Source organism: Cuculus canorus, chromosome 4 (assembly GCF_017976375.1).
Source record: "Cuculus canorus isolate bCucCan1 chromosome 4, bCucCan1.pri, whole genome shotgun sequence".
Classification (NCBI taxonomy): Eukaryota; Metazoa; Chordata; class Aves; order Cuculiformes; family Cuculidae; genus Cuculus; species Cuculus canorus.
This window is the reverse complement of record NC_071404.1, coordinates 67,328,474-67,355,370: the sequence shown is the minus strand read 5'-3', so window position 1 is coordinate 67,355,370 and position 26,897 is coordinate 67,328,474. Positions and strand designations below refer to the sequence as shown.

At 43.5% G+C, this 26,897-nt stretch overlaps 2 protein-coding genes across 3 annotated transcripts in view; both read left to right on the top strand.

Moving 5' to 3' along the window:
* Positions 1-893, top strand: part of NAA15 (N-alpha-acetyltransferase 15, NatA auxiliary subunit) — a 39,768-nt gene extending 38,875 nt beyond the window's left edge. For both annotated transcript variants that reach the window (XM_054065191.1, XM_009569041.2), the window contains one exon: positions 580-893. In XM_054065191.1, coding sequence (XP_053921166.1) covers positions 580-780 — 201 coding nt within the window. In that variant the 3' untranslated portion in view covers positions 781-893. The remainder of the gene's footprint in view (positions 1-579) is intronic.
* A 13,861-nt stretch (positions 894-14,754) lies between these two features.
* RAB33B (RAB33B, member RAS oncogene family) lies at positions 14,755-25,140 on the top strand. The gene is made up of 2 exons (XM_054065908.1): positions 14,755-15,095; positions 23,652-25,140. Exons 1-2 carry the CDS (start codon positions 14,856-14,858, stop codon positions 24,093-24,095), a joined length of 684 nt encoding a protein of 227 aa, XP_053921883.1. The 5' UTR covers positions 14,755-14,855; the 3' UTR covers positions 24,096-25,140.
* The last annotated feature ends 1,757 nt before the right edge of the window (positions 25,141-26,897 follow it).

The window sequence follows — 26,897 nt, the reverse complement described above, 5'->3', positions numbered from 1 at the left end:
ACATCTAATTATGGTTATTCAGCTGATGCTATTTTTATATTTTAATTCTATTCTACAATTCTTCCAATTCTATCTGAAAGCACGTTCACAAAAGTCATTATTAGGCAATTATATATTCTGAATTCATTGTTTTTATTTGTCAACTCAAAAATTTCAAATGCATGTTATCTACAGCTGAAATGTTCAGTGTATCCCAGATCTGGGCAAGGGGGGCAGAGGCAACAAAAAACGCCTTTAGTTGCGAGTAAGCCTAGTTCTTGGTTGCCAACCAGTAGAAATCGATTCTTTTTTAGGAAAGTAAGAAGCAGGTAACAAAGGAGTATTTTAATTTTCAGACAAAATTTCTAGCTCTTTTTAAACTGCTCTAGCAGTTTAAATCTCTTTTTAAACTGCATTGTTTCAAATCAGACTACGCTGGTATTTCTTGCTGTCTCTAATTCAAAAACCATCATTTGATATTGATAGAAACCTGAAAACAATACTTGGAGTTTCTCTTTGTATTATTGAATTTCTGCTTTGTGAAACTTCAGATGAATGTCTGAGAAGCTATAACACTTCTTTATTTTTCTCTTTAATTAGACTTGTATGGAGGTATTAGAAGCTTTATGTGACGGTAGCCTTGGAGACTGTAAAGAAGCATCTGAAACTTACAGAGCAAATTGTCATAAGCTTTTCCCTTATGCTTTGGCTTTCATGCCCCCTGGATATGAAGAGGATATGAAGATCACAGTTAATGGAGATAGTTCTGCAGAACCTGAAGAACTGGCCAATGAAATATGAACAACTTTATTGGAAAAAAATGACATTGGACCATATCTGGTGTATAATATTTTTGTCACGCACCTGCTGAATTGTTCTGACTTACACAGAGAACAGAAGGAAAAAAAACAAAACGTTGCCTTCAAATAGTTTTACTTTTTTTTTATCCTGCTGACAAAGTATATATATAAAGTATCTAACATATTACTGGATATAGATTGTTCGGTTTCTTAAAAATTAAAAGCTGCTAAAATTGAAGGAAAAAAACCCAAACCCAACCCTTGTCCTTACCTCCCTACCCATGTTTTTAGACTAATTTATATGAGATCTGGAGGTGTGTAGCCCTCAGAGCAGGTGTGTGGCAGAAATATTACTTTAAATTTGTCTTGTGAGATTACTGTTATCTCAGACAGCAAAAATGCTGTTTTAGCACTGGATTCTTTCACTGAGCACAAAGAGTTGTTGGGGCTTTAGCATCTGACTGATTATGATACGGGGATGGTTCTGTCCATAGGAAGTACGCAATGTGAATCAGAATATACAGAGAAACCCGCAACGTAACATGTTGTGGATGCTGGGACATGGAGATATCGAGCAGAATTAAGAAACATAGTGTGTTCAATAAGCTTGTTGTGTCTCTGAAATTCACTGTACACGATCAGTTTGGTGTTCTTGCACCACAGTTTTTAACTGAAGGAACCAGTTCAAACTCGCTCTCTCTTCACATTAAACTGGGAGGGTAGGGTGGGGAGGATCAACGTTGCTGTTCTTGAGATGAACCTATCAGCGTAGGTCGGCCAAACTTTTTAAAACTGTAATGCAAGAACCAAATAAAATTATGCACTGTGATGTGGCACCAACTCATTAGAAAGATAGCATGCATTTTTCACGTAGAGTGAAAAGAAAATGAGAACATACTATGGCTTGAAGTGGCAAAGAGGAGAACTCCTGACTACCATTTTGACTGATCAAGAGACTAATAGTTTAAAACCTCAGCAGGCCTTGTTCACGTTATGCAGAAAATAAAAAAGTGCTGCAGTTTAGATACCTCTGGAACTTTTCCACAGTGTCACAGGTTTGTAATACTTGAAGCCCTACATTTCTAAGAATATATTTCTTGCTCAGTTGTTTCAGGCAAGCCCAAGACTTTGTAACTTTTAAGGGGCCCAAGATTTTTTTTCAATAACAGACCAGCTTCTTATTCCTGCAGTTACAGATGTAATTTCCTTTGTCAAACATAAGGTACCAAATATAATGCAATAAAACGTTTTGAAAAACAGTTGTGTGAATACTTAAACCAATCTCTGTTGTACTTTGCAAATGAATGGGTTCACTAGAGTGCAGCTCAGGGTTGGCTTACTGTGCTGTCCGGTTACACTAATAATGTCACTGCTGATGGGTGGTTGTTGAGTGTAAAGTGCAAATGCATTCTATGTAAATACTGAATGTCTGGGAAGTCCTATAACACAGAATGCTTTATTACTTGGCTTTTAAGTTCCACCTGTGTTATGTTGAATTTCATTTTCCAGGTCAAGCTTCGGTCTACAAGTCTACTGTGTTAATATAGATAAGTGCTCAAATGTTTTTTTTTTTATAGGCTCATCATATAAAACAGAGCAGAAAATAAACTACAGCTTATAAAGTGAGTGCCTTCTTTGCTGCAGGAGTTCAGTTACAGAGTACCCATCACGTGGATACACAGCCTTCCTCTTCCACATCATGGAATTCAGTGGTTGACATGTACAGTTCAGAAATCCAGGAAGACTTATCGGGGTTTGTAGTTTTCTAACTGTCAGAAGAACAGTTTTTCATTTCTTGTATATTCAGCACCACTTTCTTTTCATGGTTAGACTATCGTCGTGTATGTTTGCAGTGTAGTTCATGTCAGAAATGTAAGTTGTATCGCTATATTTGTATATTTAATCTGCTGGGCTTTTAGGGACTAGAATACCTATAGAGCCTTTAATTGACTCTGGTATTTATGTCTAGGTCTCAGTCTTTTCTGCAGCCTGAGATACTTGGACTGCATGTCTTCTGCAACTACTGAAGATGGTTCAATCTTGCCTACATAAGCTATGAGCTTTTGGCCTTGCCTCTGAGTATTGCTGCCGTTTTCTTGGTTTCTGATGCTTACCTGAAGGCAGATGAACGCTCACTCTTTTTAACAGATTGTGAATTACATCAAGCATTTTATTTTCCCCAGATTCTGGTTTTTTGGGGGGTGCTACCTACAAATGGGATTATTTCCTTTTTCACCGCCCATTTTTGTGTTTAAGTAGATGAACTAAAAGCAAGAAGTTACTTCCATTATGCAAGTGAGAAAAGAGATTTCCCTGGGCCTTCCAGAAGCCTCCATTTACACATCTGTTGTGATTTCCCCAAAGACGCTTCTTCATAACCTTGCTGAAAGGCATCCATAGTGCTTCAGGGATGATGCTTTTGGACTAAAGAGGTTCCTCATCCCCTTCCAGAAGACTGCAGTCCCAAGAAATTAAACTGAGTCAAGTTTACCTGAAGAAGAAGGTTCTTTGATTGGCAAAGGAGTTGTTCCTTCATCTTCGTATCTCTCCTGTTAGATGCAATGCTCACTTTTGAGGAAGAGTTTCTAAGAACTGGAAATGAATTGAGTCTCGCGAAGTAGTAGCACAGAGCGCCGTGCATTGGTGAGATCCAAAATAGTCATCGCAGGTGCTCGTCTGCCAAAGCAGGCGAGCAGGGATTGCAGTCACAGTCAGAGTGACCTACAGCACTGGCTTACTAATGACTTTATTTGGTTCGGTTCTTCATAATTTTCACTGGAGAAGGATGTTCCCACCATCAGTGGAGCCACTGGTGTTGACATATGCCATGGATAACTTTCCTGGGGAGGGGAGGAAGTTCAAACAATTTTTTTCCTAGATAGCGGCTGTAGATGGTGCAAATGCACATTGCATGAAGCAATGCCAGAGTCAGAAGTGGACTTGAATTGTAAAGTAACTCTGAGTGGTTGGTTGCCCCAAGATGATAGGTGAGATACTCACTGTTTCCATTTGGAGACCATGTGTGAACAAAAAAAGTAATAGAGTCTCAAAACGATCTATTCAGTAACTCATTTTATTCCTTTGCATCTTAAATGCCTTAAAAGCCTCTGTATTCTTCTACAGTTATGGGTTTTTTCAGTAGAGGTCTTAAATACTTCCATGTTCTTTGGGGAGGAATCATGTCCTTATGTGTGGTGTCAGCCAGAATACAGAATGAAGTTTGTCACTCAATTTTTCTCCTAGCGTAGGGAGAAAATCCCAAGTTTCCCAGGGAGCTCTTTAGGGCTAGATGAAGTATGTATAATAAGACTATTAAATCTCCCTGTAATGTTTGATTTGCTTTTCCAGGTCTGGAGGTGCTCCAGCTGTAAAATAGACCCTGAAAGTTGGTGAAGCGCCTTAACTCTTATTGAATTGTCATTCTTTGTAGAAAGAAAACACTCAGGAGAGTAGAGTGAGATCAGGCCTGAGAAGCCAGCGATGCAAATACAATTTCACTACCACGTGAGCCAGTTCTGATAAGAAAAACTAAGCTCTTTGTCTAACATGAGGGTCGGAGCAATGGTGCCATCGTTCCTGCAGTGCTAGCATCCCATCCGCCACAGGCGCGCTTTCAACATGTGCCAGTAATGCTAACAAAACCACTTGATAATCCAGCTCAAGATACCTGAATTAAAATGATTTTACTTTTCCTTTTTCATGATCTCTGTAAATGTTTTTGTAAGTGTTCTGTACTGGGTGGATAGCTAGCTTTGAAGTCTTTTCCCCTGTCTTTCCTCTCCTCACCCTAAGAAATTTTGCTCTAAAAATGCAGTTTGTACCTAAGTGGTAATGTAAAATAGCTCGAACTACGTGGAAGTAAGGGTTCCGTTTGTCTCATAACACACTGCTTTAGGATTCTGTGGAGTAAAGCAATGCAAATGGAATATGATTACAGATCAGTGAGGAACTGAGCAGTCTGTAAGCTCATTAATGAAAGTTCCAGATGGAGGGAAATGGTTGCCGAACTTGGGGAAAGGCTCTTGCTTCCAGAAACGTTCCAGTCATGAACTGTTTGTGGGTGTGGGAAGGAGCAAAGGGTGTACGCTTCTACAAAACTCACGGTCTTGTTGTCATGATTAGAGTTCCTGGAAATGAAAGCTGCAGTCTACAAACACCACTTTTAATCACTGTTTCGGGCAGAGGCTCCCTGAGAGCGGGTGGCAAGGAGCAACTGATAGAGCAGCTCAGCCAAAGGAGACTGAAGTGGAGGTGGCATAATAGAGATTCCATTTTAGATGAAGTGTAAAATAGCTTTTTTATTGCTAGAAAGATTACTGAAGCTGTAAATGTTATAAGAGCCGTCTTCTATGCCAAGGAAACTGTAAACGTGTATTACTTCTAGAGTGGTATGAGCAAAGAGTAGTACGTTCACAAAGATTCTAGCTTTGTATGTTGGTCTTCAAGTAAATCATGGCAGAAAAATCGGAGGACAAAGATTGTCCAGTTTACAAGGGACCATATCAAAGAGTTTGGAAGAGAAATATATACTAGGAAATCAAAAGCATCTTAGGGCGGCTTTCCTAAGGTGTTTGTTTGAATTGAAAACGTTACATCGGCAAACTGTTCGTAACAAGAGACAAAAAAGTACTTTTACAGAATACTTCTGCCTGGCACTGCCCATCCAATATCTACCTCTACCAGTCGTAGTCTAGTTCAGCTACAGCATCATTTTAGCCATTTTAGCATATAGCATATGAAAAAGTGTCATTTACCCGGTCGGTGAACAAATGTATGATGATGGATAACGTTTAAACCGTAATGCAATAAACCACAAACTTAGTGAAAGTCCTGTTGTTGGTTCAGTGCAGCAGTATATTTATTGCTTCATTGCTGATCCATTCAAAACAAAATCTTAATTATGAACTCCACCAAGTTACTTGCAATTGTACCGGGATTTGCTTTCCCTTCCAGCCTTCCTAACTGGTTAACAATGTTGTACTGTGTTTTTACGCTCTTCTCTGGTGGTAGCAAATATCAAAAACTGGCAGGAAGTCAATCAATGAATAAAAATGCTGAGTTCTGTTTGTAAATGAGTGCTAGTGTTTCCTTGTAGGGTTCAGCGTCGTCCGTGGATGCCTACCAGCTTTGTAACAAGCGATCCCTGGACTAGTTCCCTTAATTCCTGATTGTCTCCTTCCATGACGGCTTGTAAATTGGGGCGTGGGTCTTGCAAAAGGGAGAAATCATCAGGGAAAGGCTGTGGCTTCCTTCCGAGTTGGATTGGAGAAGAACCACCTTGGCAGGGAGCCATGTTTCCTACCCTACGAGCTGATTTATGTACATATAAAAAGATCCTTTGCTCTTCCAGGCTACAAAGACCCAATATGGGTATTTAGGAAACACTGATTCAATACAAGGGCTTGAGAGGGAAGCTGAACAAAGAAGCATTTGCTGTTGCCTCCAATCTGCTTTGGGGGTGGAAACAACACATCTCAGTAGCCTCTTCCCTACCAATAAGCCCACAAAGCTTTCCTGACCCTCGTTTTAATTGGTCAGCAGACAAATATCCTAATGCTGACAAATTGGAGCAAAATTAACTAGTTGGCAGCGGATGGAACATTATAATCCCCTACACTGTGGTGTGAACTTGACAGTTAACAGTTTTTTCCAGGTAATCTTAACACCGTCTACAGTGAGCACAAAGGGCTCCAGCAGCTTTGCAGGGTCTGTTTGGTTAGAAATGCCAGGGGGATGTGGCCGAGGGGGGTGAGATACTGGTGTGATTTCAGCAATACCCTCGTATTTACCCCTTGGGATGTGAAAAGGGAGCTTGTGGCACTAAGGGTTGCTTTGCACAGATCATACCCTACAAAAAAGTACTTTAAAAGTAGCATCTTTTCTTATTAGTGTCCTCAGTAATTCCATTTTTCTTTTGTGAGATGGGAGGGGCAGTGCCTGCCTTCAACTTTTAACGCTTTCACACTTCACCCTTCCATTCCTGGGAACAGCACCTCATGGTTGTCTACAAGAGAAGTTAAAGAGCTGAAGATTTATGAGGAGATAAGGTAGTCTGGCAGTTCACACGTTACTTTATCTGCATAAATCTGTCAGGACTGACGTTTGACCAGTACATCTCCATCCCATCAGGTACAAATGATCTTCCTACCTTGTCGTTCTGTTTCTGGAAGCAGTTCTGAAGGTCCCACGTGCAGCAGCAGAAAGACGACACCTCTCTGTGGTCGTTCTGTCCATCAAAACACTGCAGGGATGCCCATTAATTGCCTAGCGAGCCCTGTTCCTGCAGCCACCAAACCTCACCAGATGCTCCTGGAGGTGAATGAATGTTCTAAAACCAAAGCAAAACCAACTGTTCGGCTCATACAGTTGGCAAAGCCATGTCAGGAGGGGCGCTCTCTTTAAGTTAATCTTTCTTTTTAAACAATACGCATAAAAGTAATCTTCTCATTCGCATTGCCTGGCTTCTGCAATGCCTAAGCTGTTGTGATGCAGGGCAAGGAGAAATCCTGCTTGGTTTACGACTCAGCTCTACTATAGATGAAGCAGTCCGCAACACTCCAAAACCAGACTCTGCTCCTACTTCCTTCACATCTTGCCTTCATGTTGTGGAAAAGCCATTTATCTGGGGGAAAAAAAAGGATGAGAAAGGTGGGGCTGTTGGGTGGTTCATGGGGCAAGACCAGCACTCCCATGTAAGTGCAAGTCCTGAGTTTGTGAGGAGTTTTTCAGTATTTTCTCCTGGACTTCTCAAAACCAAGAACCCCACAGAGATTCCTGTCAGCCCCGGAGAGCAGGAACATCTCTGTGTCGCTGGATATACTTTGTATGACATTATCACAAACCCATAAAACTTTAAATCCAGGCACTCCTCATCATGTACTAAATGTCTTTTATTAATTATCTGCTCGTTTTTCTTGCCTTTTCCATCTAGAAGCAATTTTATAATGCTTTAGGAAATTGTTGGCTTCTGGCTGTTTACATTGTGCCTTTCAAGCACTTATCTCATAGGAATTACCAAATGTTCATCATTCTGCCTCTCAGTTCACTTGCAATATCAATGTTTTAATGAAATAAAACTGGAAAGTATTTTCTGAGCTGGGAAAACAATTTTTGCTTTATTGCAGAGTAAACTTTGTGCTTTTGAATTCCTGTTTTGTCCCCTGATGAGCATCTTTCTATTTACCTTATGCTTAGTTTTGCAGGACTGTGATGACGAAGTTTGGTCGCTCCCTTCAATTATAGTTTTAGATTGGCAAAACTGGGCTGAGACTTCTTTCTTTCCCCCAGTGAAAGCGGAAAGGAGAGGAAAAAGTCTTGCAGAGTGGAAACTAAAACTACAGCTTTAATGAAATAATCATAATGAAAATAATGAAAAAGTAATAAAATATATGAGATTGTGCCCCCACCCCTCGATGACTCTATGTCACTACAAATATTGCAGAGCAGACACAAGGGAATGGGTCCAAGCTCAGGAACCTGATTCAAGAACGCACGGATGCAGGTCAGGAGCAACAGACAGACGAGGTCCTCACTGGACGTTGGCCATTGCAGGAGAGAGAACCTCGTGATCTCTCGTTTTACACCGAGTATGGCATACATGGGATGGAACACGCTGTTGGTCAGTGTGGGGTCACCTGCACTGTTCGCCCCTCCTCGCCAGTGCAGATCTTTTCCGACAGCTCGAGGATGGGCTCGGTCGCTACAGGGATAACAACAAGCATTGGCCTTTCTGCAAACCAACGCCCTGCGTTATCGCTTTTAGAGAACAGTCTCAAAAGCATGCAGTTAGCTTTCAGAGAACGGAATTACTTAGAGCAACTGAGTTAGAGACACAAAACTGGCTCCAATTTAGCTGAAACCACAACAGCCAAATTCCCCAATGCTCAAAACTAAAGTACAGAAAGCAGATGGGAATAAAGAAAACATGATTTTTTAGCTCCTGTCATTCTCAGGCAATCAAATTCCCTTTTTCATGTCACCGGGCTTTGCTTAGTGACCCCAACAGGGTAAACTCCTCGTGCATCCTGGTTTTTTTTTGCCAGCCCCAATGCGTGATGGTGTTTCAAAAGCTCTCGCTGCCCGGTTAGGTTAGTGTGAAGGCAGGGGAGAGCAGGTCTTGTTCAGCTCTCTGATTCCCACTGTGTTTCCCCATAGCTTTATTCTGTGTTTTCCACTCCAATCAAAGCCATGTAGGGACAGAGAGTCAGGAATTGGAGAAGATTGAGGGCAACTGGAGCCACTGGGCAGCTGATCTCTTATTCCTCTGGCTTCCTCTGCGGCTCAGGTTGCTGGAGATCTGCCTCTCGGGGGGATGCCCTTGGCAGAGATGAGCTGGAATCGCTACACGAGGCTGTATGTGTGGGCAAGGGAAAACCTCCAGCAGCAGAGAGCAAAAAAGGGTGTGAGACACTGGTTTTCAGACAAAAATATGAACAACTTGAGAGTGAACCAAATCTTCTGGCTTGTTTGCTTTGAAAAGGGTGACCAAGAGTGAAGCCATCCTGCCTTTAATAAATTATTGACAGGTACACGAACTGCATGTGTGCTACATGAATAATGTATGGTGACCTAAATTTACCCTGATGTAAACCCCTGTAAGAGAAAGGAGTGGAGGAAAAGACTTGCACTGCAGCCAGGTTAAAGCTGGGGAAGCAAAGCAACCTGAGCACAGGGCTGAGTCCTATGTCTGGAGGCACGAGCTGCTGCTGAATTTGAAGGAAGGGCAAAAGAAAGACTGACGCCACTGGAATAAATACAAGTAGGAACTCTGAATACAGTAAGAAACTTAAAAATCTGACAAAAGAAGGGATGTCTTAGCAAACATCTTGTAGGTACCTGAAGGGGGCTACAAGAAAGCCAGGGGGGCACTTCTTACAAGGGCATGAAGTGACAGGACAAGCGGAAATGGCTTTAAATTGGGCACATTTAGACTAGACATTAGGAGGAATTTCTTCACGATGAGGGCAGTGAGGCACTGGTACAGGTTGCCCAGGGAAGCTGTGGATGCCCCATCCCAGGAGGTATTCAAGGCCAGGTTGGATGGGGCTTTGAGCAGCCTGGTCCGGTGGGAGGTGTCCCTGCCCATGGCAAGGGGGTTGGAACTGGATGATCTTTAAGGTCCCTTTCAACCCAAACCATTCTATGATTCTACGATTTTATGAAACCACTAGGAAAATACAGCTTTTGCCTTGTACCTACATTTACAATATTATCAGATGCACCAGGTCCATCACTTTAGTTTGGGGCTTTTTTTCACTTTTTCTATATATATATTATAAATTATTCTTCCTGGTGAGATCATGGTATTTTCAATACTATGCACAAATACATTATAGTCTTTGCTTTCTAATATCCCTTCATCCGTAGCCCTCTTATAAAGCCGATCGGTGTGGCTGACACCTTTAAGACTGCTGTTTTCTCAGAGGAGATGTCCTTGGACCTCAATTTCAGCCCAGCTGTGGAACCATGGTACCAGTAAAGAACCAGTTTGGTCATCACAACCTGTTGGTTCCAGCCTCTACATGGAAACAAACAACTGATGCTGGTTGCAAGGCTTGGGAATTTTAGGGGGCAGGATGAGAGCAGAGGAAGGGTTTGCTGTTTATAAAGGTAATGCTGGTTTTACTGGAACCCCCCAAAAATTCTTGCTGAAAACAAAATGAATGTAGCTGATGTCAGTGGGATTTTACCAAAAAGGACTGAAGTGGGGACAGCACAACCAGATTTGTTTGCTGCCCAGGAATGATTTATCGGAGGCCATGATGTAGACAGGTAAATATAGAAGCATCGTGACATTTGATGAGCCTCTCTGCAGCGCTGCTCGGAGACATGCAGAAAGCCCCTGAGCACAGCATGTACGATTGCAGGGAGAGAGGAAGCTGGCTTTTGGTTTAACACCCATTTAGAGGATCAAAAAGCTTCGGAATAGCTCTGCTGGCTGCTTGTGCTGTTGGAACCTCTGCTGTCATTAGGTGCTGCTCATTAGGTTTTGTGATCCCCCTTGGGCGATTCAGCCTGACGAGGCAGAGGGCATGCCCAGCACCGGAGCAGGGATGTGTCGGCACCATTACAGAATCACAGAATCACAGAATCACCAGGTTGGAAAGGACCCACTGGATCATCGAGTCCAACCATTCCTAACGCTCCCTAAACCATGTCCCTAAGCACTTCATCCACCCGTTCCTTAAACACCTCCAGGGAAGGCGACTCGACCACCTCCCTGGGCAGCTGTTCCAGTGCCCCATGACTCTTTCTGTGAAGAATTTTTTTCTGATATCCAACCTGAACCTCCCCTGGTGGAGCTTGAGGCCATTCCCTCTTGTCCTGTCCCCTGTCACTTGGGAGAAGAGGCCAGCTCCCTCCTCTCCACAACCTCCTTTTAGGTAGCTGTAGAGAGTAATAAGGTCTCCCCTCAGCCTCCTCTTCTCCAGGCTAAACAACCCCAGCTCTCTCAGCCGCTCCTTGTAAGACTTGTTCTCCAGCCCCCTCACCAGCTTTGTTGCTCTTCTCTGGACACGCTCCAGAGCCTCAACATCCTTCTTGTGGTGAGGGGCCCAGAACTGAACACAGTATTCAAGGTGCGGTCTCACCAGTGCTGAGTACAGAGGGAGAATAACCTCCCTGGACCTGCTGGTGACCCCATTTCTGATACAAGCCAAGATGCCGTTGGCCTTCTTGGCCACCTGGGCACACTGCTGGCTCATGTTCAGTCGGCTGTCAACCAACACCCCCAGGTCCTTCTCTTCCGTGCAGCTCTCCACCATTGGTACAGGCGTGGGATGTGCAGAGAGCCCGTGTGCCAGTGATAAGCGCTTAATGCAGAACTGATTCAGTTGTCACCTCAGCTACCAAGATGGGCCCAATGGCTCGCTATTTCAGTCACTGCTGTCCAAGTGTTTCACGATATTACGCTTCCATACAGATCTAAACAGCCAAGCCGTGTTTCCAGCATGGAAGACACAATCCCACAGCCATTCCAATTCCTCTGGGTAGGGGCATCAAACGGCTGCTCCTATTTAATTATCATTCAATCTGCAGATGCTCCCATCAGCACTAAAGATCCTCTTTTTCTCTGCACGGGATTCTCACAGCAGGGGAGGTAAGGTTTCTGCCAGACAAAGACTGTGCAGAGATGCCCAGATGTGGCCCATTATTATCATCCAGACAACGTAAAGCATACACTCATGGGAACACTCAGCCCCAGTCTCTCATCAGGCATGCGATGAGCATAAAATCCAAGCAGAAGCCAGAAATGGGAAAACTTTTCTTTCTTTTAATTTCCTTAAAGCTTTTAGTTTTATAGTTTTGACAAGAACAAGGGCACAGAAGTGGATGAGAAAGTCACATTCCGGTAACCGGCAGTAAAAGCAGTTGTGTCAAAACTTCATTTCAATGCAAAGACAGATGAGACATTTGTCTTTGTGATTTCAGCAGGGGAAGTTAATACTTGCATTTTCAATCCGCTTTAAGAACCTGACAGATGGGGTCCTTAAATCCTATCTCCTAAAAATCTTAAAGCCCAATAGACATAATTTTTAGATATTCAGCAGTTTGCATTTTCATGGAACTGACAAGTTAAAGAATGTCTTCAAGGGAAGACAGAAATAACTATTCTTGAAATGCTGAGCAAGTCCAGAGACTTGCAACTATTTTCAGAATTCCCTTCCTTAGAAACGTCTACATCTGCTAAATAAAAATAACTGTGAACTTAGCCTGTGGTACGTTCATTCACTGAACACATCCTAATAGCATATTAAAAGTACTTGTCCTTGCAACAGAAGAAAAAACAAAAGCTTTTTCAAATGCTTCCATCGCAAGAAATATTTTTAATGTATTCTGTTACTATAAATAAATTCAACTAGATTTGCTAGTCTCCAGATATATTAGAAAGGAACATCCAGAAATAGTCTGTGCTAGTTGAAATAGAAGGATCTATAGTGTTCCAGGACTTAAAGAGCGCCTACAGGAAAGATGGGGAGCAGCTCTTCATCAGGGAGTGCAGGGATGGGATGAGGGGGAACGGTTTTAAGCTGAAAGAGATATTTAGATTAGATTAGATTAGATTAGATTAGATTAGGAAGAAATGTTTTTCTGAGAGGGTGGTGAGGCACTGGCACAGGTTGCCCAGAGAAGCTGCAGATGCTAACAAAACAGAAACTAGGGTGGCTGTTGAGAGCATTGAGAGGTGGATTCACCAATGCATTGCATTGTGGTATCGTAAAACAAACAGAGGATAAAAAAAATCTCATGGCCACTAGATGGTGTATCGACTCTGCCACTTAAGAGAGTCTCAGCCGCTGAAGCACAAGATGTTAAGAGCTGTTAAAGAGTTCATATCTAATTATAACTCACTTTGGCCCTCTTGGCATAAGACAGATCCAACTCGGTTAAATGAGCTGTTGGCTGACCCTGCCAAGCAGCTGTTCAAGCTCCCTTTAGCACTCTAACCAGAACCAAAAACGGAGCATCCGTCACTAGAACTAGGATTTCTCTGCTTCTTTAATCTTAAAAGACATACGTCTGCTCCCTCTCCTCGGTCAAATGCTTTTTACGTTCTGGCTGCAAAAAGGTTCAGTTCTGCAGAAGGGACAGTACAAAGTCAAGGGTGGCACAACCTCCACACCTTCCTTTCACCTTACATTCACACAAGAAGAAAACTACTCAGAAAAGAACGTGGGGGTGTTGGTGATACTGCTGGTGCCCAAGTTACCACCATAAGCAGGGCGGATGGGTAGCCATCACCTTCCCACCAACCCGGCGCCGCAGGCTTTGATGATACCAAAAATGCCAGCAAATTAATTTTCGGAGACTAATTTTGGAGTTTTAGAAAGTGAGTACCCTTCGTCAGGCCTGAGCAACAGGAGGGAGCCATCTCCATCAATTGCGTGCAGCGAGACAAGAGCTGAGGCATCATGGATTTCCCACTTACATGAACACGGACAAAATATCCCAGAAATCTTATGCACATTCTATTACTTTCCAAGGTTTAATGTTATTATGAACTTCCCCAGAGTCAAGCCTCTCGCTGATGGGAGCTCTGGAGGCAGCTCAGCCTGCCCTTGCCTCTGGCAGCAGAGACACCTGTTCAGCACAGATCACACTGCACACAAGGCGGGACCATCTCCAGAGAATGAGCACTGTCTGGAAAAACACTGTCTGCAAGGAAACATGCTGCCAGAGGGATGTTCTGCCTAACCTGCAAAAACCCCACAATTACTGAGATGAAACTTAACTCTACTTTAGCTTTAATCAAAAATATTCAATTTTTTTTTTTTTTTTTTTGTAATAGGAACCCCTTCTTGTACCAAGAGGATGAGAGGTAATGGTTTTAAGCTGAAAGAGGGGCAGATTTAGACTGGACATAAGGAAGAATTTCTTCACGATGAGAGTGGTGAGGCACCGGCACAGGTTCGCAGGGAAGCTGTGGCTGCCCCATCCCTGGAGGTGTTCAAGGCCAGGTTGGATGGGGCTTTGAGCAGCCTGATCCAGTGGCAGCTGTCCCTGTCCATGGCAGAAGTTTTGGAACTGTATGGGCTTTAAGCTTCCCCCCAACCCAAACCATCCCTCTTTCTCTAACAGGAAGTACTTCTGGAACGACACTTCTTGTCCCATAGCCTATCATTGCCTGAGGGGCATTGAGCGCGCGGGGATTGGCCGAGCGGCAGGGTGTGGCCAGGGATTGGCTGAGCAGAGGCCGGTGGGCGGGGACTGGCCGAGAGGCGAGCATTGATTGGCTGAGAGGCCGAGAGGCGGGTGGGGATTGATTGAGCGGTGGGCGGGGACTGGCCGAGAGGCGAGCATTGATTGGCTGAGAGGCAGAGAGGTGGGCGGGGATTGGTTGAGCGGCGGGCGGGGATTGGCTCAGCGGCGAGAGCGGACAGTCTCAGTGACGCGCGTTGATTGGCTGAGCGGCCGAGCGGCGCGTCTTGATTGGCAGAGGCGCGCGCCCTTCCTCTCGCGAGAGCCGCGTGGGCCGTGACGCGCCGCGGCGTCGCGCGCCGTAGGCAGGCGCTGCTCCCCGGGGTGGCGGCGGGGGCCGCGTCCGCATCTCCGAGCGCCTCCTCCCGCCCCGCAGCGATGATGTCCGCGGCCTCCGGAGACCTGGAGTCGTCGCTGGAGCTGAGCCTGACGGGCAGCGGCGCGCTGCCCCCCGCCCGCTCCCGCATCTTCAAGATCATCGTGATCGGCGACTCCAACGTGGGCAAAACCTGCCTCACCTACCGCTTCTGCGCCGGCCGCTTCCCGCACCGCACCGAGGCCACCATCGGCGTCGACTTCCGCGAGAGAGCCGTCACCATCGACGGCGAGCGCATCAAGGTACCCGCGGGGCCCGCCCGGCAGCCCCGGGGCGCTCCCGGAGGGATAACGGGGGGCAGCGCGGGGCTCAGGCCCTCTGCCGGCCGCCAAACAGCTCGCCTGCAAAGGCCCGGGCAGCTGGCGGGGCTGGGCACCTGCGCCGGTGCAGCTTTCAGCTGGGATGTGCACCGTGAGCTCATGTCACATCGCTGCCACCGTGCAGCTCGCAGCTGGGATGTGCACGATGAGCTCATGTCAAAGCTCTGCCGCCACGCTGCTTGCTGGTGGGATGTGCACTGTGAGCTCATGTCACACTCCTTCCACCCTTACTGCTTGCAAGTGGGGTATGGGATGTGCACGGTGACCTCATGGTTCACCCCTGCCATCCCTGCCACTCGCAGGTGGAATGCGCACGGTGACTGCATGTCATACCCCTGCCACCATGCAGCTCGCAGGTGGGATACGCACTGTGAGCTCATGTCACACCCCTGACACCATGGCAGTCACAGGTTGGATGTGCACAGTGGCCTTATGTTGCACCCCTGCTGCCATGCCTCTCACAGGTAGGACACTGCACAGTGAGCTGATGTTGCATCCCTGCCACCATGCCACTCACGGGTGGGATGTGCATAGTGACCTCGTGTGGCACTCCTGCCGCCCCTACTGCTTGCAGGTGGGATGTGCACAGTGACCTCGTGTTGCACCCCTGCCGCCACGCTGATTGCAGGTGGGATGTGCATGGTGAGCTCATGTTGACTCCTGATGCCATGCCTCTCACATGTTGGATGATGCATGGTGAGTTCATGTCGCATCCCTGCTGTCACACTGCTCGCAGGTGGGATACTGCATGGTGAGCTCACGTCACACCCCTGCCATACCGATTCCAGGTGGGATGCTGCACGGTGTGCTCGTGTTGCGCCTCTGTTGCCATGCAGCTTCCAGGTGGGATGCTGTGCAGTGTGCTCGTGTTGCATCTCTGCTGCCATGCAGCTTGCAGGTGGGATGCTGCGCAGTGTGCTCATGTCACACCTCTGCTGCCGTGCCACTTCCTGGTGGGATGCTGCACGGTGTGCTCATCTTGCACCTCTGTTGCCATGCAGCTTGCAAGTGGGATGCTGCACAGTGAGCACCACGCTGCTCGCAGGTAGGATGCTGTGCAGGAGGGACGCCCATTCGGCGGTGACCTGGAGAGAGTATCCCATGCGTGGTACAGAGTCCGGGATAACAGATGACAGGCTGGGCCTCTGCATGCCTCCAGACAGCTCACCTGCAAGGTGGCGTAGGGGCTGGACACTCCGGCCTTCCCTGCCACCATGCTGCTTGCAGGTGGAATGCTGCACGCTGAGCTCATGTCGCAACCCTGCTGCCGTGCCACTCTCAGGTGGGATGTGCATGGTGAGCTCATGTCGTACCTGTGCCACCATGCCTCTCACAGGTGGGGTGCCACATGGTGTGGCCGTTGCATCATGGCCTGTGTCAGAAACAGTGTGGCCAGCAGGACCAGGGAAGTGATTCTGCTCTGTACTCTGCACTGGTGAGGTCACATCTCAAATGCTGTGTTCAGTTTTCAGTCCCTCCCTATAAGAAAGACATTGACATCCTGGAGCATGTCCAGAGAGGAGCGATGAAGCGACTGGAGAACAAGTCTTGTGAGGAGCGGCTGAGGGAACTGAAGGTTTTATAGCCTAGAGGAAAGGAGGCTAAGGGGAGACCTTATCACTGTCTGTGACTGCCTGAAAGGAGGTTATAGTGAGGTCAGTGTTGATCTCTTCAGCCAAGTGACAGGCAATAGGATGAGAGGAAATGGCCTCCAGTTGCACCAGAGGAGGTTCAGATTGGACATTAGGAAAGATTTCTTCACAGAACGGGTTCCACAGAACAGGCTGCCTGGGGAGGTGATTGAGTCACCATCCCTGGAGGTGTTTAAAAGATGGGTAGATGAAGTGCTTAGGGATATGATTTAGTAGTGGACAGGTACAGTTGGACTCGATGATCTTAGAGATCTTTTCCAACCTAGCGATTCCATGATTCTGTGGTGGGCTTCATGTTGCAACTCCACACCCCAGAATCACAGAGGGATCAAGGTTGATATCTGGAGATTATCCAGTCCAATCCCCCTTCTAAAGCAGGTTCATGTACAGCAGGGCACACAGGAATGTGTTCAGGCAGGGGTTTCAGTGTCTTCAGGAGGAGGAGACTCCACAACCTCTCTGATCATCCTTTTCCAGTTCTCGGTCACCCTCACATAAAGAAGTCCTTCCTTGTTTTCACACGGAACTCCCAGTGTTCCCGTTTGTGCCCATAGCCCTTTGTCCTGTCTCTGGGCACCACTGAAAGGAGTCTGGCCATGTCCCCTTGACACCAGCCCTTTAGGTCTTTAAAAACATTGATAAAATCCCCTCTCAGTTCTCTCTTCTCCAGGCTAAACTGACTGATCTCGCTCAGCCTCTCCTTATAAGAGGAGAGCACCAGTTCCGTGATCATCTTTGTGGCCTCTGCTGGACTCTCTAAAGTAGTCGCTTGTCCTTCTTGAGCTGAGAAGCCCAGAACTGAACACAGGACTCCAGATGTGGCCTCGCTAGCATGAAGTAGAGCAGGAGGAGAACCTTCTCTCAACCTGCTACCCTGCAGAAGCTCAATGTATTTGTGTCACAGCTGATAGCCTTGGCTGTATCTGCTCTGCAGCTTTGTTTAAAATTATTTTGCTTTGCTTCTATTGGAAATGTGATTATTATGTAGGTTTCCATGATGATGATGAATTCCTACTGTAGGCCAAACTTCTGTATAGCTTTTGGCAGGTGCTAATATTTCCTTTTCAAAATGGACTACTAGATAGTTCTCTTACCAGGGTTTCAGTGTTTGCTCTATCTGATATCAGCAGCTTCTTGCCCCCCATTTCTACTCCTGTGTTCATCAAGGATCACCCTTAATTGGCTTAAACTTCAAGTCCCCAAAGCATGCAGATGCCACTGTTGCGAGCATTTTGCTTGAAAAATGTCCCATTAAGAAATTGAACGTTGTTCTGGAGTGAACTGCTGCACCAGTGATATCTTTTATGTCCTTTTTAGGATTCTGGTAAGATTATTCTGTGTTTAGGCAGATGTGGTACGGAAGTTGAACAGTGACAGGCTAGACCTAGCTCACATTTGACCATTATTTTTTACTCTGATTATAGGCTTAGCTAAAGATTAATCTTACAAACCTAAATGGATGGAAAGAAACAATGCTCTTTTGCTTTCATTGCACCGTAAGGCGAATTTTAAAAGTATATAGAATCATAGAATCATTAAGTTGGTAAAGACCTTTGAGGTCATCAACTCCAACTGTACCTCCACTACTAAATCATATCCCCAAGCACCTCATCTACCTGGCTTTTAAACACCTCCAGGGATGGTGACTCAACCACCTCCCTGGGCAGCCTTTGCCAGTGCTTGATAATCCTTTCTGTGAAGACATTTTTCCTAAGCTTCCCCTGACGCAGCTTAAGGACATTCCCTCTTGTCTCGTCACCTATCGCTTGGGGGAAGAGACCAACAGCCACCTCTCTGCAACCTCCTTTTAGCTAGTTGTAGAGAGCAGTAAGGTCTCCCCTCGGTCTCCTCTTCTCTAGGCTAAACAACCCCAGTTCCCTCAGCCGCTGCTTGTAAGACTTGTTCTTCAGACCCTTTACCAGTTTCATTGTCCTTCTCTGGACATGCTCAATGTCTCTTTTATAGTGAGGGGCCCAAAACTGAACGTAGTATTCAAGATGTGGCCTGACCAGTGCCGAGTATGGTGGAAGAATCACTTCCCTGGTTGTACTCGCTATGCTGTTTCTGATACAAGCCAGGATGCTGTTGGCTTTCTTGGCCACTATACCTACGCTGCCCGGTAGGTACGTAAACGATAGTGGTGATTCTAACAGGTATTTGAAGGTTAGAGTACTTGCTGCTCACAAATGCAGTTTGTTTACTAGGAGGAATGTGGTTTTAAACAGAATTCCCTTCCTCTGTCTTACAGGTTGTTTCTATTAGCAAAGTTTAATGATATGTAGAAAAAGGGAGTAAAGTAGTCTTGGAATTGTACTTTTGCATTTATTATCACCGGGCTTTGTAACTACAGCTTATTGTCGTGTAGCTGAAAGCAGTTGTTTTTCCTTGCTTACTTACTGATTAAAGAAATTGTGGAGGGCACATAAGTCATTTTTGCTTTCCTTGTCTTGTTTTTTTTTTTTCACCTCGTATTCTCCTTTTCAACTGAAAAAGGGAAACAATTGAGGGTGTTTGTTACTCTTTTTCTTTATAAATCCACCAAATAGCACTTCTTTAGCTGATAGCTGATATTCCGTACTCCCTGGCTGCTGCTGTTCATGATGGAGGAAGGAACCTCCTGAGGGATATCTTCTTGTCAGCACCATCTTATTGACTGGCATTTTAGCACATCTGGATTATGCCCAGCTTTTGTTGGAGAGAAGTGAAGAACAATATAGCCTAATCCGTGTGCCATTTTGTTCTATATGTTCTGTTAGGTTTGCTGTGTGCTTGAGAATGTTGCCTGTTGAATATACCAGTTCTGGTTGAGGGAGGTGGAGAACTGAAGGAGGCTCTTTTGGGACACATGTTTTCTCAGGAGGTTCTGTTTCAGCTTTAGAAGGAATACACTGTATTGGTATAGCCAGGACTGTAGCTCTTAGGGGCGTGTATCATCAAGTGTGCACCCGTTCTTGGGCTTTGCCACCTCCTCTCGCTCATCTTCACCTTTCTTGCTTGCAGCATTGAGCTCCAGCAATGCCTGTTGAACCAGGAAAGAGGGAAGCTCAGATGAGCCAAATCACTACTGTTCTTGCTGTGCCCTGAAGGGCTTGCTGAGCAGAGGAGTTTTTCCTCTTGCATTCAAGGAGCTTATAAAAGAATGTCTTCTCTTCCTCTCTCCTCCCTTCCCCCAGCCAGCTGGATGGTCATTCTTGTGCAGCTACAGTACCGAGCATTTCCCTCACAGCTGGAAAAATGCTGTGTCATTGACAGGAACACAAGCACAGTTCTTCTCGCTCAGGGTCTCCCACACAGGAATTGTGCAGAATTCCAAGACATAGGGATCGTTATATTCCTTTGTAGCTTGTACAGGTTCGTGTGAAACACCGATACCTAAGTGTAATGAATAAATTAACATTTTCAACAAATGATTTTTTTTTCATTATAAATTTTCCTGTTTCTAAATTGATCTGAGCATTGAAAATCGAAGAAAGCAGTGATGTCACTCTTTACTGACCTACATTAAAAGAGTAAGGGATGTGAATTAAATTCAATGAAGTAATTCCAAACATGTTCTACACCTTTGAGCTCTTCAGTTTTTTTTCGCCCACCATTAAAGGAGACATAGTTTACCATTTTATCTTTATTAAAGGCCAGTTATGTTTTTAGCAGCGTGTTACCAACCGTGCGTGCTAAAATAGGCCTTGTTTAGAAAAGAGCCTCTCTGGAACCATTGAAAGAAGTCAGATGGTGAGAGGTGAGGGTGATAGCTGAGTTGATATCTTTAAGTACCATTTGTCTTTCCTCAGGACTGTGACAAAGTGATTCTGTCCACAGTTTCATTACCTGATTTATGCTGTTAAAACAAATTTTCAAATCACACGTTTTAAAGGGCTGCTATAAAAAACGTGCTTTCTTAAAGATGGATGTTATTGAACTAATAATGAAACAGGAATGTTAATTCATCTGTGCACATCTATTAATATGAACACTTTCAGTGTTGTTTTCCAGTAGAGTACGTATTTTTAGGGGGCCAGAAATGGAATGGTCTCCTCAAGCTCACCTGGTAAGAGGAAAACAGAAACTTCTGAAGTGTGAAATTTTCAATCTTGGGGAAGGATCTGCTTTTCAGTGCAAATGATTCCATGCCTAGAGCATTAACATGCTTAAATCTGAGATCATACCCTTTGAGCTTGAAAGCTGCATGTAAATAAAATTTAGGAGGAGCTGAAGCTTAATTTGGATGATATGCAAACCTTTCCCCTTCTCTACGCAAGCCTGGCAATGCACTTGCGGATCTGTGCATGACTGATTTCTGCTTTCTGAATGAGGTGGGGATGGAAGCATTAAGCTCCCAGCTGCCTGTGAAAATGAGCTTCCTCTTTAAACTAATTTGATGTGGCATTTTCCAAGATGATGCATTGTGATTCCTTTACATTATGTTGTCTGAGCACGAGGATTACCTCAGTCTATGATTCTTTGTTCTCTCTTTAATTTCTTAAATTCCAAACTAATGAAAATTTTCTGTGAGTTTCCTTATTTTATAAAAATGTTTTATAAGTGCATAGAATTAGAATTATTTCTCACCTGGGCACATGAATGAATCTTCCCCAAACTTTGGCGCCTCTCTTTAATCTGATCGTCTGACTTCCTTAACAGACCACGGAGATGTAGTCAGCTGTGTTTGGAGTGTAATACCTTAGGCAAAAAGCAGGTATTTGCTCTAAAATGAGGTGGATTGCAACTGATCGCCATTTTCTGTGATCAGAGGCTGGGGCGACTTGCCTTGCTTTTCTTCATAATCTCCAGAACCCTTTTAGAAGCAGTACATGGATCTTTGTAAGTCTGTGGATCAGAAACTGTAAATAACTGGGCTAGGTTACGGCAGGCAAGCTGTTCTGGGGTTCTTGTGTAAATGCTCAGTTCCCCTGATCAAACCAGTAACTGCTCCACTTGCGCCAGTCTGAGTTTTTATCGAGAATGGGTGACCAGTGTTGAACATAATATTGCAGAGAAAGTCACACCATCCTGAGACATCACTTTTGTTTCCTTCACTCTATCACCCTACTGATTCATAGTGAGTCGTGTGATTGACTTGTGTATCTAGATTGTCATCCTTTTTAATAATTTCCAAACTGATGAATCCTGCACTTATATGAAATGTCTTTATTATTAGTCACTGTTATCAAGACCCTGCATCTGCTTCTGTTCGGTTTCACCTTATTTCTACTGTTCCAGCTTCCAACAACTAGTTTTATGTGATACTAAAATCCTACTCTCTATCAGTGATGCATCTTAGCTTCTGGCTATCAGCAAGTTTCCCTGGCACTCAGGTCTCCTGTTTTTCATATCAAAGTCACTGGTAAGAACGGTAAACAAGGCCCTTGGGTTTCCTCTTTTTAATATCAAAGTCGCTGGTAAGAATGGTAAACATTGCAACACTTGCGATTTCTAAATAAGTTTTACTGAAGTATTTGTATCAAAGGAATGCAGAACTATGCTAATGGAGAAAACTTTCATCGGGGGAAGATATCGGCTGTACCTTTCACAGCAACAGATTGAATTTTACATTTACTTTCATCATTCACAGAACATTTAATATTCCTTGAATTCTGAATCTGAAAAAACCCTCCATTCCCAGGGAGGAAGAAACATTTCTTTCTGACATTTCCTGCTCGAAAGTGAAAAGCTGAAGTATCACACTGCCTCAGCTGTCAGGGAGCAGCTCTGCAGGACAGAGGGGAAACTGGGACTCAGCTTTGACCCAAGAAACAGAATGTTGTCTCTCAGTGTTAACACTGTCACTAGGGTGTGTGCAATAGAGCCTCACACTAACAGTGTACTGCTTTGTGGGTGAGCGGGCTCGGATTGCTCGATACTGCATTCCCACGCCTCCTGGAGAGCAAATTTGATAAAACATTACTGTGTCCTGTAAGTGCACAATTCTATAGTGTGCTCTGTGCGTTTGTGGACTCCATGCTTCCATTATACCATGATGATTGATGCATTTTCATTTTTTTATTAGCAGTTGTTTATATCTGCTTGTGCTTCAAGGTGTGTTTTGTTTTGTTGTTATCTGGACCTGCGAAATTTAAAAGCATTACAATTCTTCTGAATGTTGTTTTTTGTCTGTTACACTGTCTAGGCTTCAACCAAATGTATTCTGTCTGTTTTGGATAGAATGATGCCTTTCTGGAAACAATAGTATTATGCTATGGTGCTAGTTTAAGCACTAATTGAGCATAAGTTAAGGGTTCATCGCAGGAGGGTTTGATTCTAATAGATACACTGCAGAGATTTCTTTGTCCTATTTTTTTATTGATGTTATCCATGCATGAATTGATTTCTTCCTACTTTTATCTAGTACCACAATAGGCAGTTAAGCTCATGCTAAGAACAAAACTTTGGGGAAGGTGATTTTTGGCAATAAAAAATGATTGCCAAATGATTGATGTCAGGCGAGAGCTGTGGTATGAAATACATGTTGTTTGTTTTTTGGTTTGGGTTTTTTTTTTTTTCAAATAAAAGCGCTATTGCCAAGAATTCGGGTTTTTTTTTTAATTATAAATCTCACAAAATGTGCTCCAGTAAACTTTCAGAAATCTGCATTAGTAATCAAGTTGCATCTTAATTTCTTCCTGACTTCAACTGCAACCAGTCTTGAAAGCAGAAGTTTCTGAAATTTGGTAAAAGCAACAGTTTTCCTCAGTGTGAACTTTTCAGTATGATTAATTCAGAAAAATGGATTTCTGTGATCGTGTGACTTCCCTAGCAACAGTTGACTTGTATTATTTTCCAATACGAGCAAGAAAACATTAGTTTTCTCTCATTGTCTTTCCCTTTTCAGATCCAGCTATGGGATACGGCAGGCCAGGAGCGCTTCAGAAAGAGCATGGTGCAGCACTATTACAGGAACGTACATGCTGTTGTCTTCGTATATGATATGACAAACATTGCCAGTTTTCACAGTCTGCCGTCATGGATAGAGGAGTGCAAACAACACCTTCTTGCCAACGATATCCCACGGATTCTTGTTGGAAATAAATGTGACCTGAGGAGTGCTATACAGGTACCTACGGACTTGGCCCAGAAGTTTGCTGATACTCACAGTATGCCATTGTTTGAAACCTCTGCCAAAAACCCCAATGACAATGACCACGTGGAGGCCATATTCATGACACTGGCTCACAAGCTTAAAAGTCACAAGCCATTAATGCTTAGTCAACCCCCAGATCGGTATGAAATACATATAAAGCCTGAAACAAAACCTGCCATGACCTGCTGGTGTTAAATCATACTATTATCAGCTATCACCTTGTCTTGTTTGCAAATGCTTCAAAATTATGATCTTGGCAAGGTTCCAGGTTTTGGTAGCAATTATAGTGAATCTTTTTGGCACTTTAATGTGTTTTTGTTTTTTTTTTTTTTTTTCCTGGTGTAAATGTGGCCGTCTCATGTTCTTGCACTTTGTAATTGTACTCTCTGAATTACTGAAGTTTCACTATAAATATACAGGAAAGTTAACTTTCAAGTGAAGTTTTGACAAAGCAATTCTACTTGAGCTCTTGCTGCCTGAGATTGTTTTTGTCACTTGTGGTAAGGTTATAAATAGTCAGCCGGTTTACTAACATATTTGGTTGCTATTTGCATTGGAGTTAATATAGGAGAAAAGGTGTTTTGTGACAGCCACATAGCTTGATTTTTTTTTTTTTTTTGGGTCAGCACATGGGGAGATTTTTGGTACATGAAGGAGTTCTTGGTGACTGCTAGTGAATTGCTAAGCAAATACCTTTTTATTTTAACAACCAAACCCAGGACCGTCAGATGAAGTTTGGGCTATCAGTGTAGGTGTAAACTACTAGATTTTGGCCTGTCATTCCACTGTAAACTTTGTTTCTTCATGGCGATGGTAAGAACTTGTCCCTACCTCTAGACAGTTATTTGATACTTAAACTTCATTAATTTTTGATAATTAGCATGTAAAACTAAGCTATGCATTCCTTCTTATGGAAAGTACTGTAGAACAGGATTTGGGGTTAATATGCGACTACAACAGTCCTAAACTTCTCTGACCTTCTTGACACTTCAATGAGGACTTAATTCCGTAGATGCTGTATTGGAGTTGAGTGTCCTAGGATAAGTAAAAACACTTAAGTAAATAAAAGATTGACTGAAGCTGGCAAAAGTGTGCTGGTTTTCAAAGACAGGTGTTTCAGAGGATTTTCATGATGATTAATACTTTTCAAATGTCTTGAAAAAGCTTTTTATGACCAACTTGCTAATGTATTTTAGGGATGGAAATGCTTAGGACAGAATATTGGGAATACAGGACTTGATTAAAACACTTCAGAATACAAAATAAGTTCTATCTTGAAACATGGTAGAAATCTGCCAAATATATCACCTGATACAGACTTTTGAGCTAAAACCTGCTTGTGTTATGTCACGGCTGTGTGTTGGGCATCCTTCTTGGCATTTGTCTGTTAATGGTGGGTCAAAGGAGGGAAATTACTCCTCTAGAATCACCTTCTTCTGTGTTCACATAATTGCAACCGTGCTATTTCAGTTCTATCTGAAGGTCGAGTTTCATAATAAAAATGGTGCTAGGCTGCTTATAGTTGCATAAAGCGAAATGTAAGCTGTAGAATGCAATCTATGACTTCATTCATATTCTGTGTCACACCATGTTTTGTGATTTAGCATTTAAAGGGATTGAAGTTAAAATGAAGGATTTGCATTGTGTAGCGTGTGATGCTGACTGGAAACTAAAGGGATGAATGACTTCAATAGCTGCCACTCTAGTGAGTGCTTTAGAAACAAATTGTTGAAACAAGATAACTAATGCTATTACAATTATTACAATTAATACCATGTAATTCTGTTGCAGGTATTACTGACAAAAGAAAAATGCGTTGACTTTCTCCTAGTTGTAGAAAGAGCATTCATGTGGTCTAATATGTTCAAGATGTTTAAAAAGAACCTTAACAAAAGGTAGTTTTTTTTCCTGTATAAAGCTGCTACAACTGTGACAGTGATTTTGTTTAGAAACCATTTGTAAAAGGGAACTTCTGCATTCACTCTGAACCTTACGTAACTAGAATTTCGTTTACAGTCCTTTCAGAAACAATCGGCTTTTTAACACTAGTGTCCTTAATGTTTTTTTAAGAAAAGGATTGATCTTAAATTTACATGTACGCTATTGTAAATAAATATGGTTTATAGTCCTCTTGGACAATATGTTTTTCACTCACATCCTCGATACTTTTTCTCAAAAAGGATCCATCTTAACTATTTCTCTAATAAGTATGTCAGCAAATGTTGGGGTTTTTGTTTGTGTGTTTGTCTTAATGAAAAAGAATGAAGAATTCCAAAGTCAGTCAGGTTGGGAGGTTGAGGTAAGGAAATTATATAGCTGCAATGTTACTGTTATATTTGATATCAGACATCTGCAAATCTGTTAAGCTTTATTTGAGTTATTCACAACCTGTAAATAAGGGCCCTCACGTCATTAAAATTGTGTGGCAATGATGTCTAAGTATGTAGTTTTGTCTTCGGCACAAAGCATGTTTTAACAGTTTTGCCATAACAGTAGTGTGGTCGTTAACGCAGGGTTTGGTATGCTTCCTGGCTTTCAGTGGTAACGTTTTGCCCACAAAATTGATGTTAAGAGTGCTAAATACTTTGTATATGTATTTTCACTTCACCAAATTGAGGTTATTTTGTATGTGTTTGGGGGAGGGCAAGACACAATCCCAGAAACCTAATAAACTGGCTTTGCCACTAACTGTTATCACTTGTTTTCAGTAATTATACTAAGATGAGCTCGTTTCTTATGGTGAAATACATTAAAAAGCTATAGGGGAGGAAAAAAAGTTTATAGTTTCTCTATGTGTGGGTGACTGTTTTGTGAAACACTGTCACAATACTTGGACTAGTCAGTGCTTCCTTGCACGGTGCCGAGTTGTTTTGGAACATCTAAATCTGATGATTCAGAGGCACGTTCAGAATTTATTTCAGATTCCAGAAGAATGGGAAGTGATACAAGAATTATAAAACTTGGAATGACTGAGCCTTGTACTTTGGGATCCTAAAG

Coding starts and splice junctions, on each gene's coding strand:
- RAB33B (XM_054065908.1), top strand. CDS start 14,856: ATGATGTCCGCGGCCTCCGGAGACCTGGAGTCGTCGCTGGAGCTGAGC. Junction 15,096..23,651: donor TCGACGGCGAGCGCATCAAG/GTACCCGCGGGG, acceptor TTCCCTTTTCAG/ATCCAGCTATGGGATACGGC.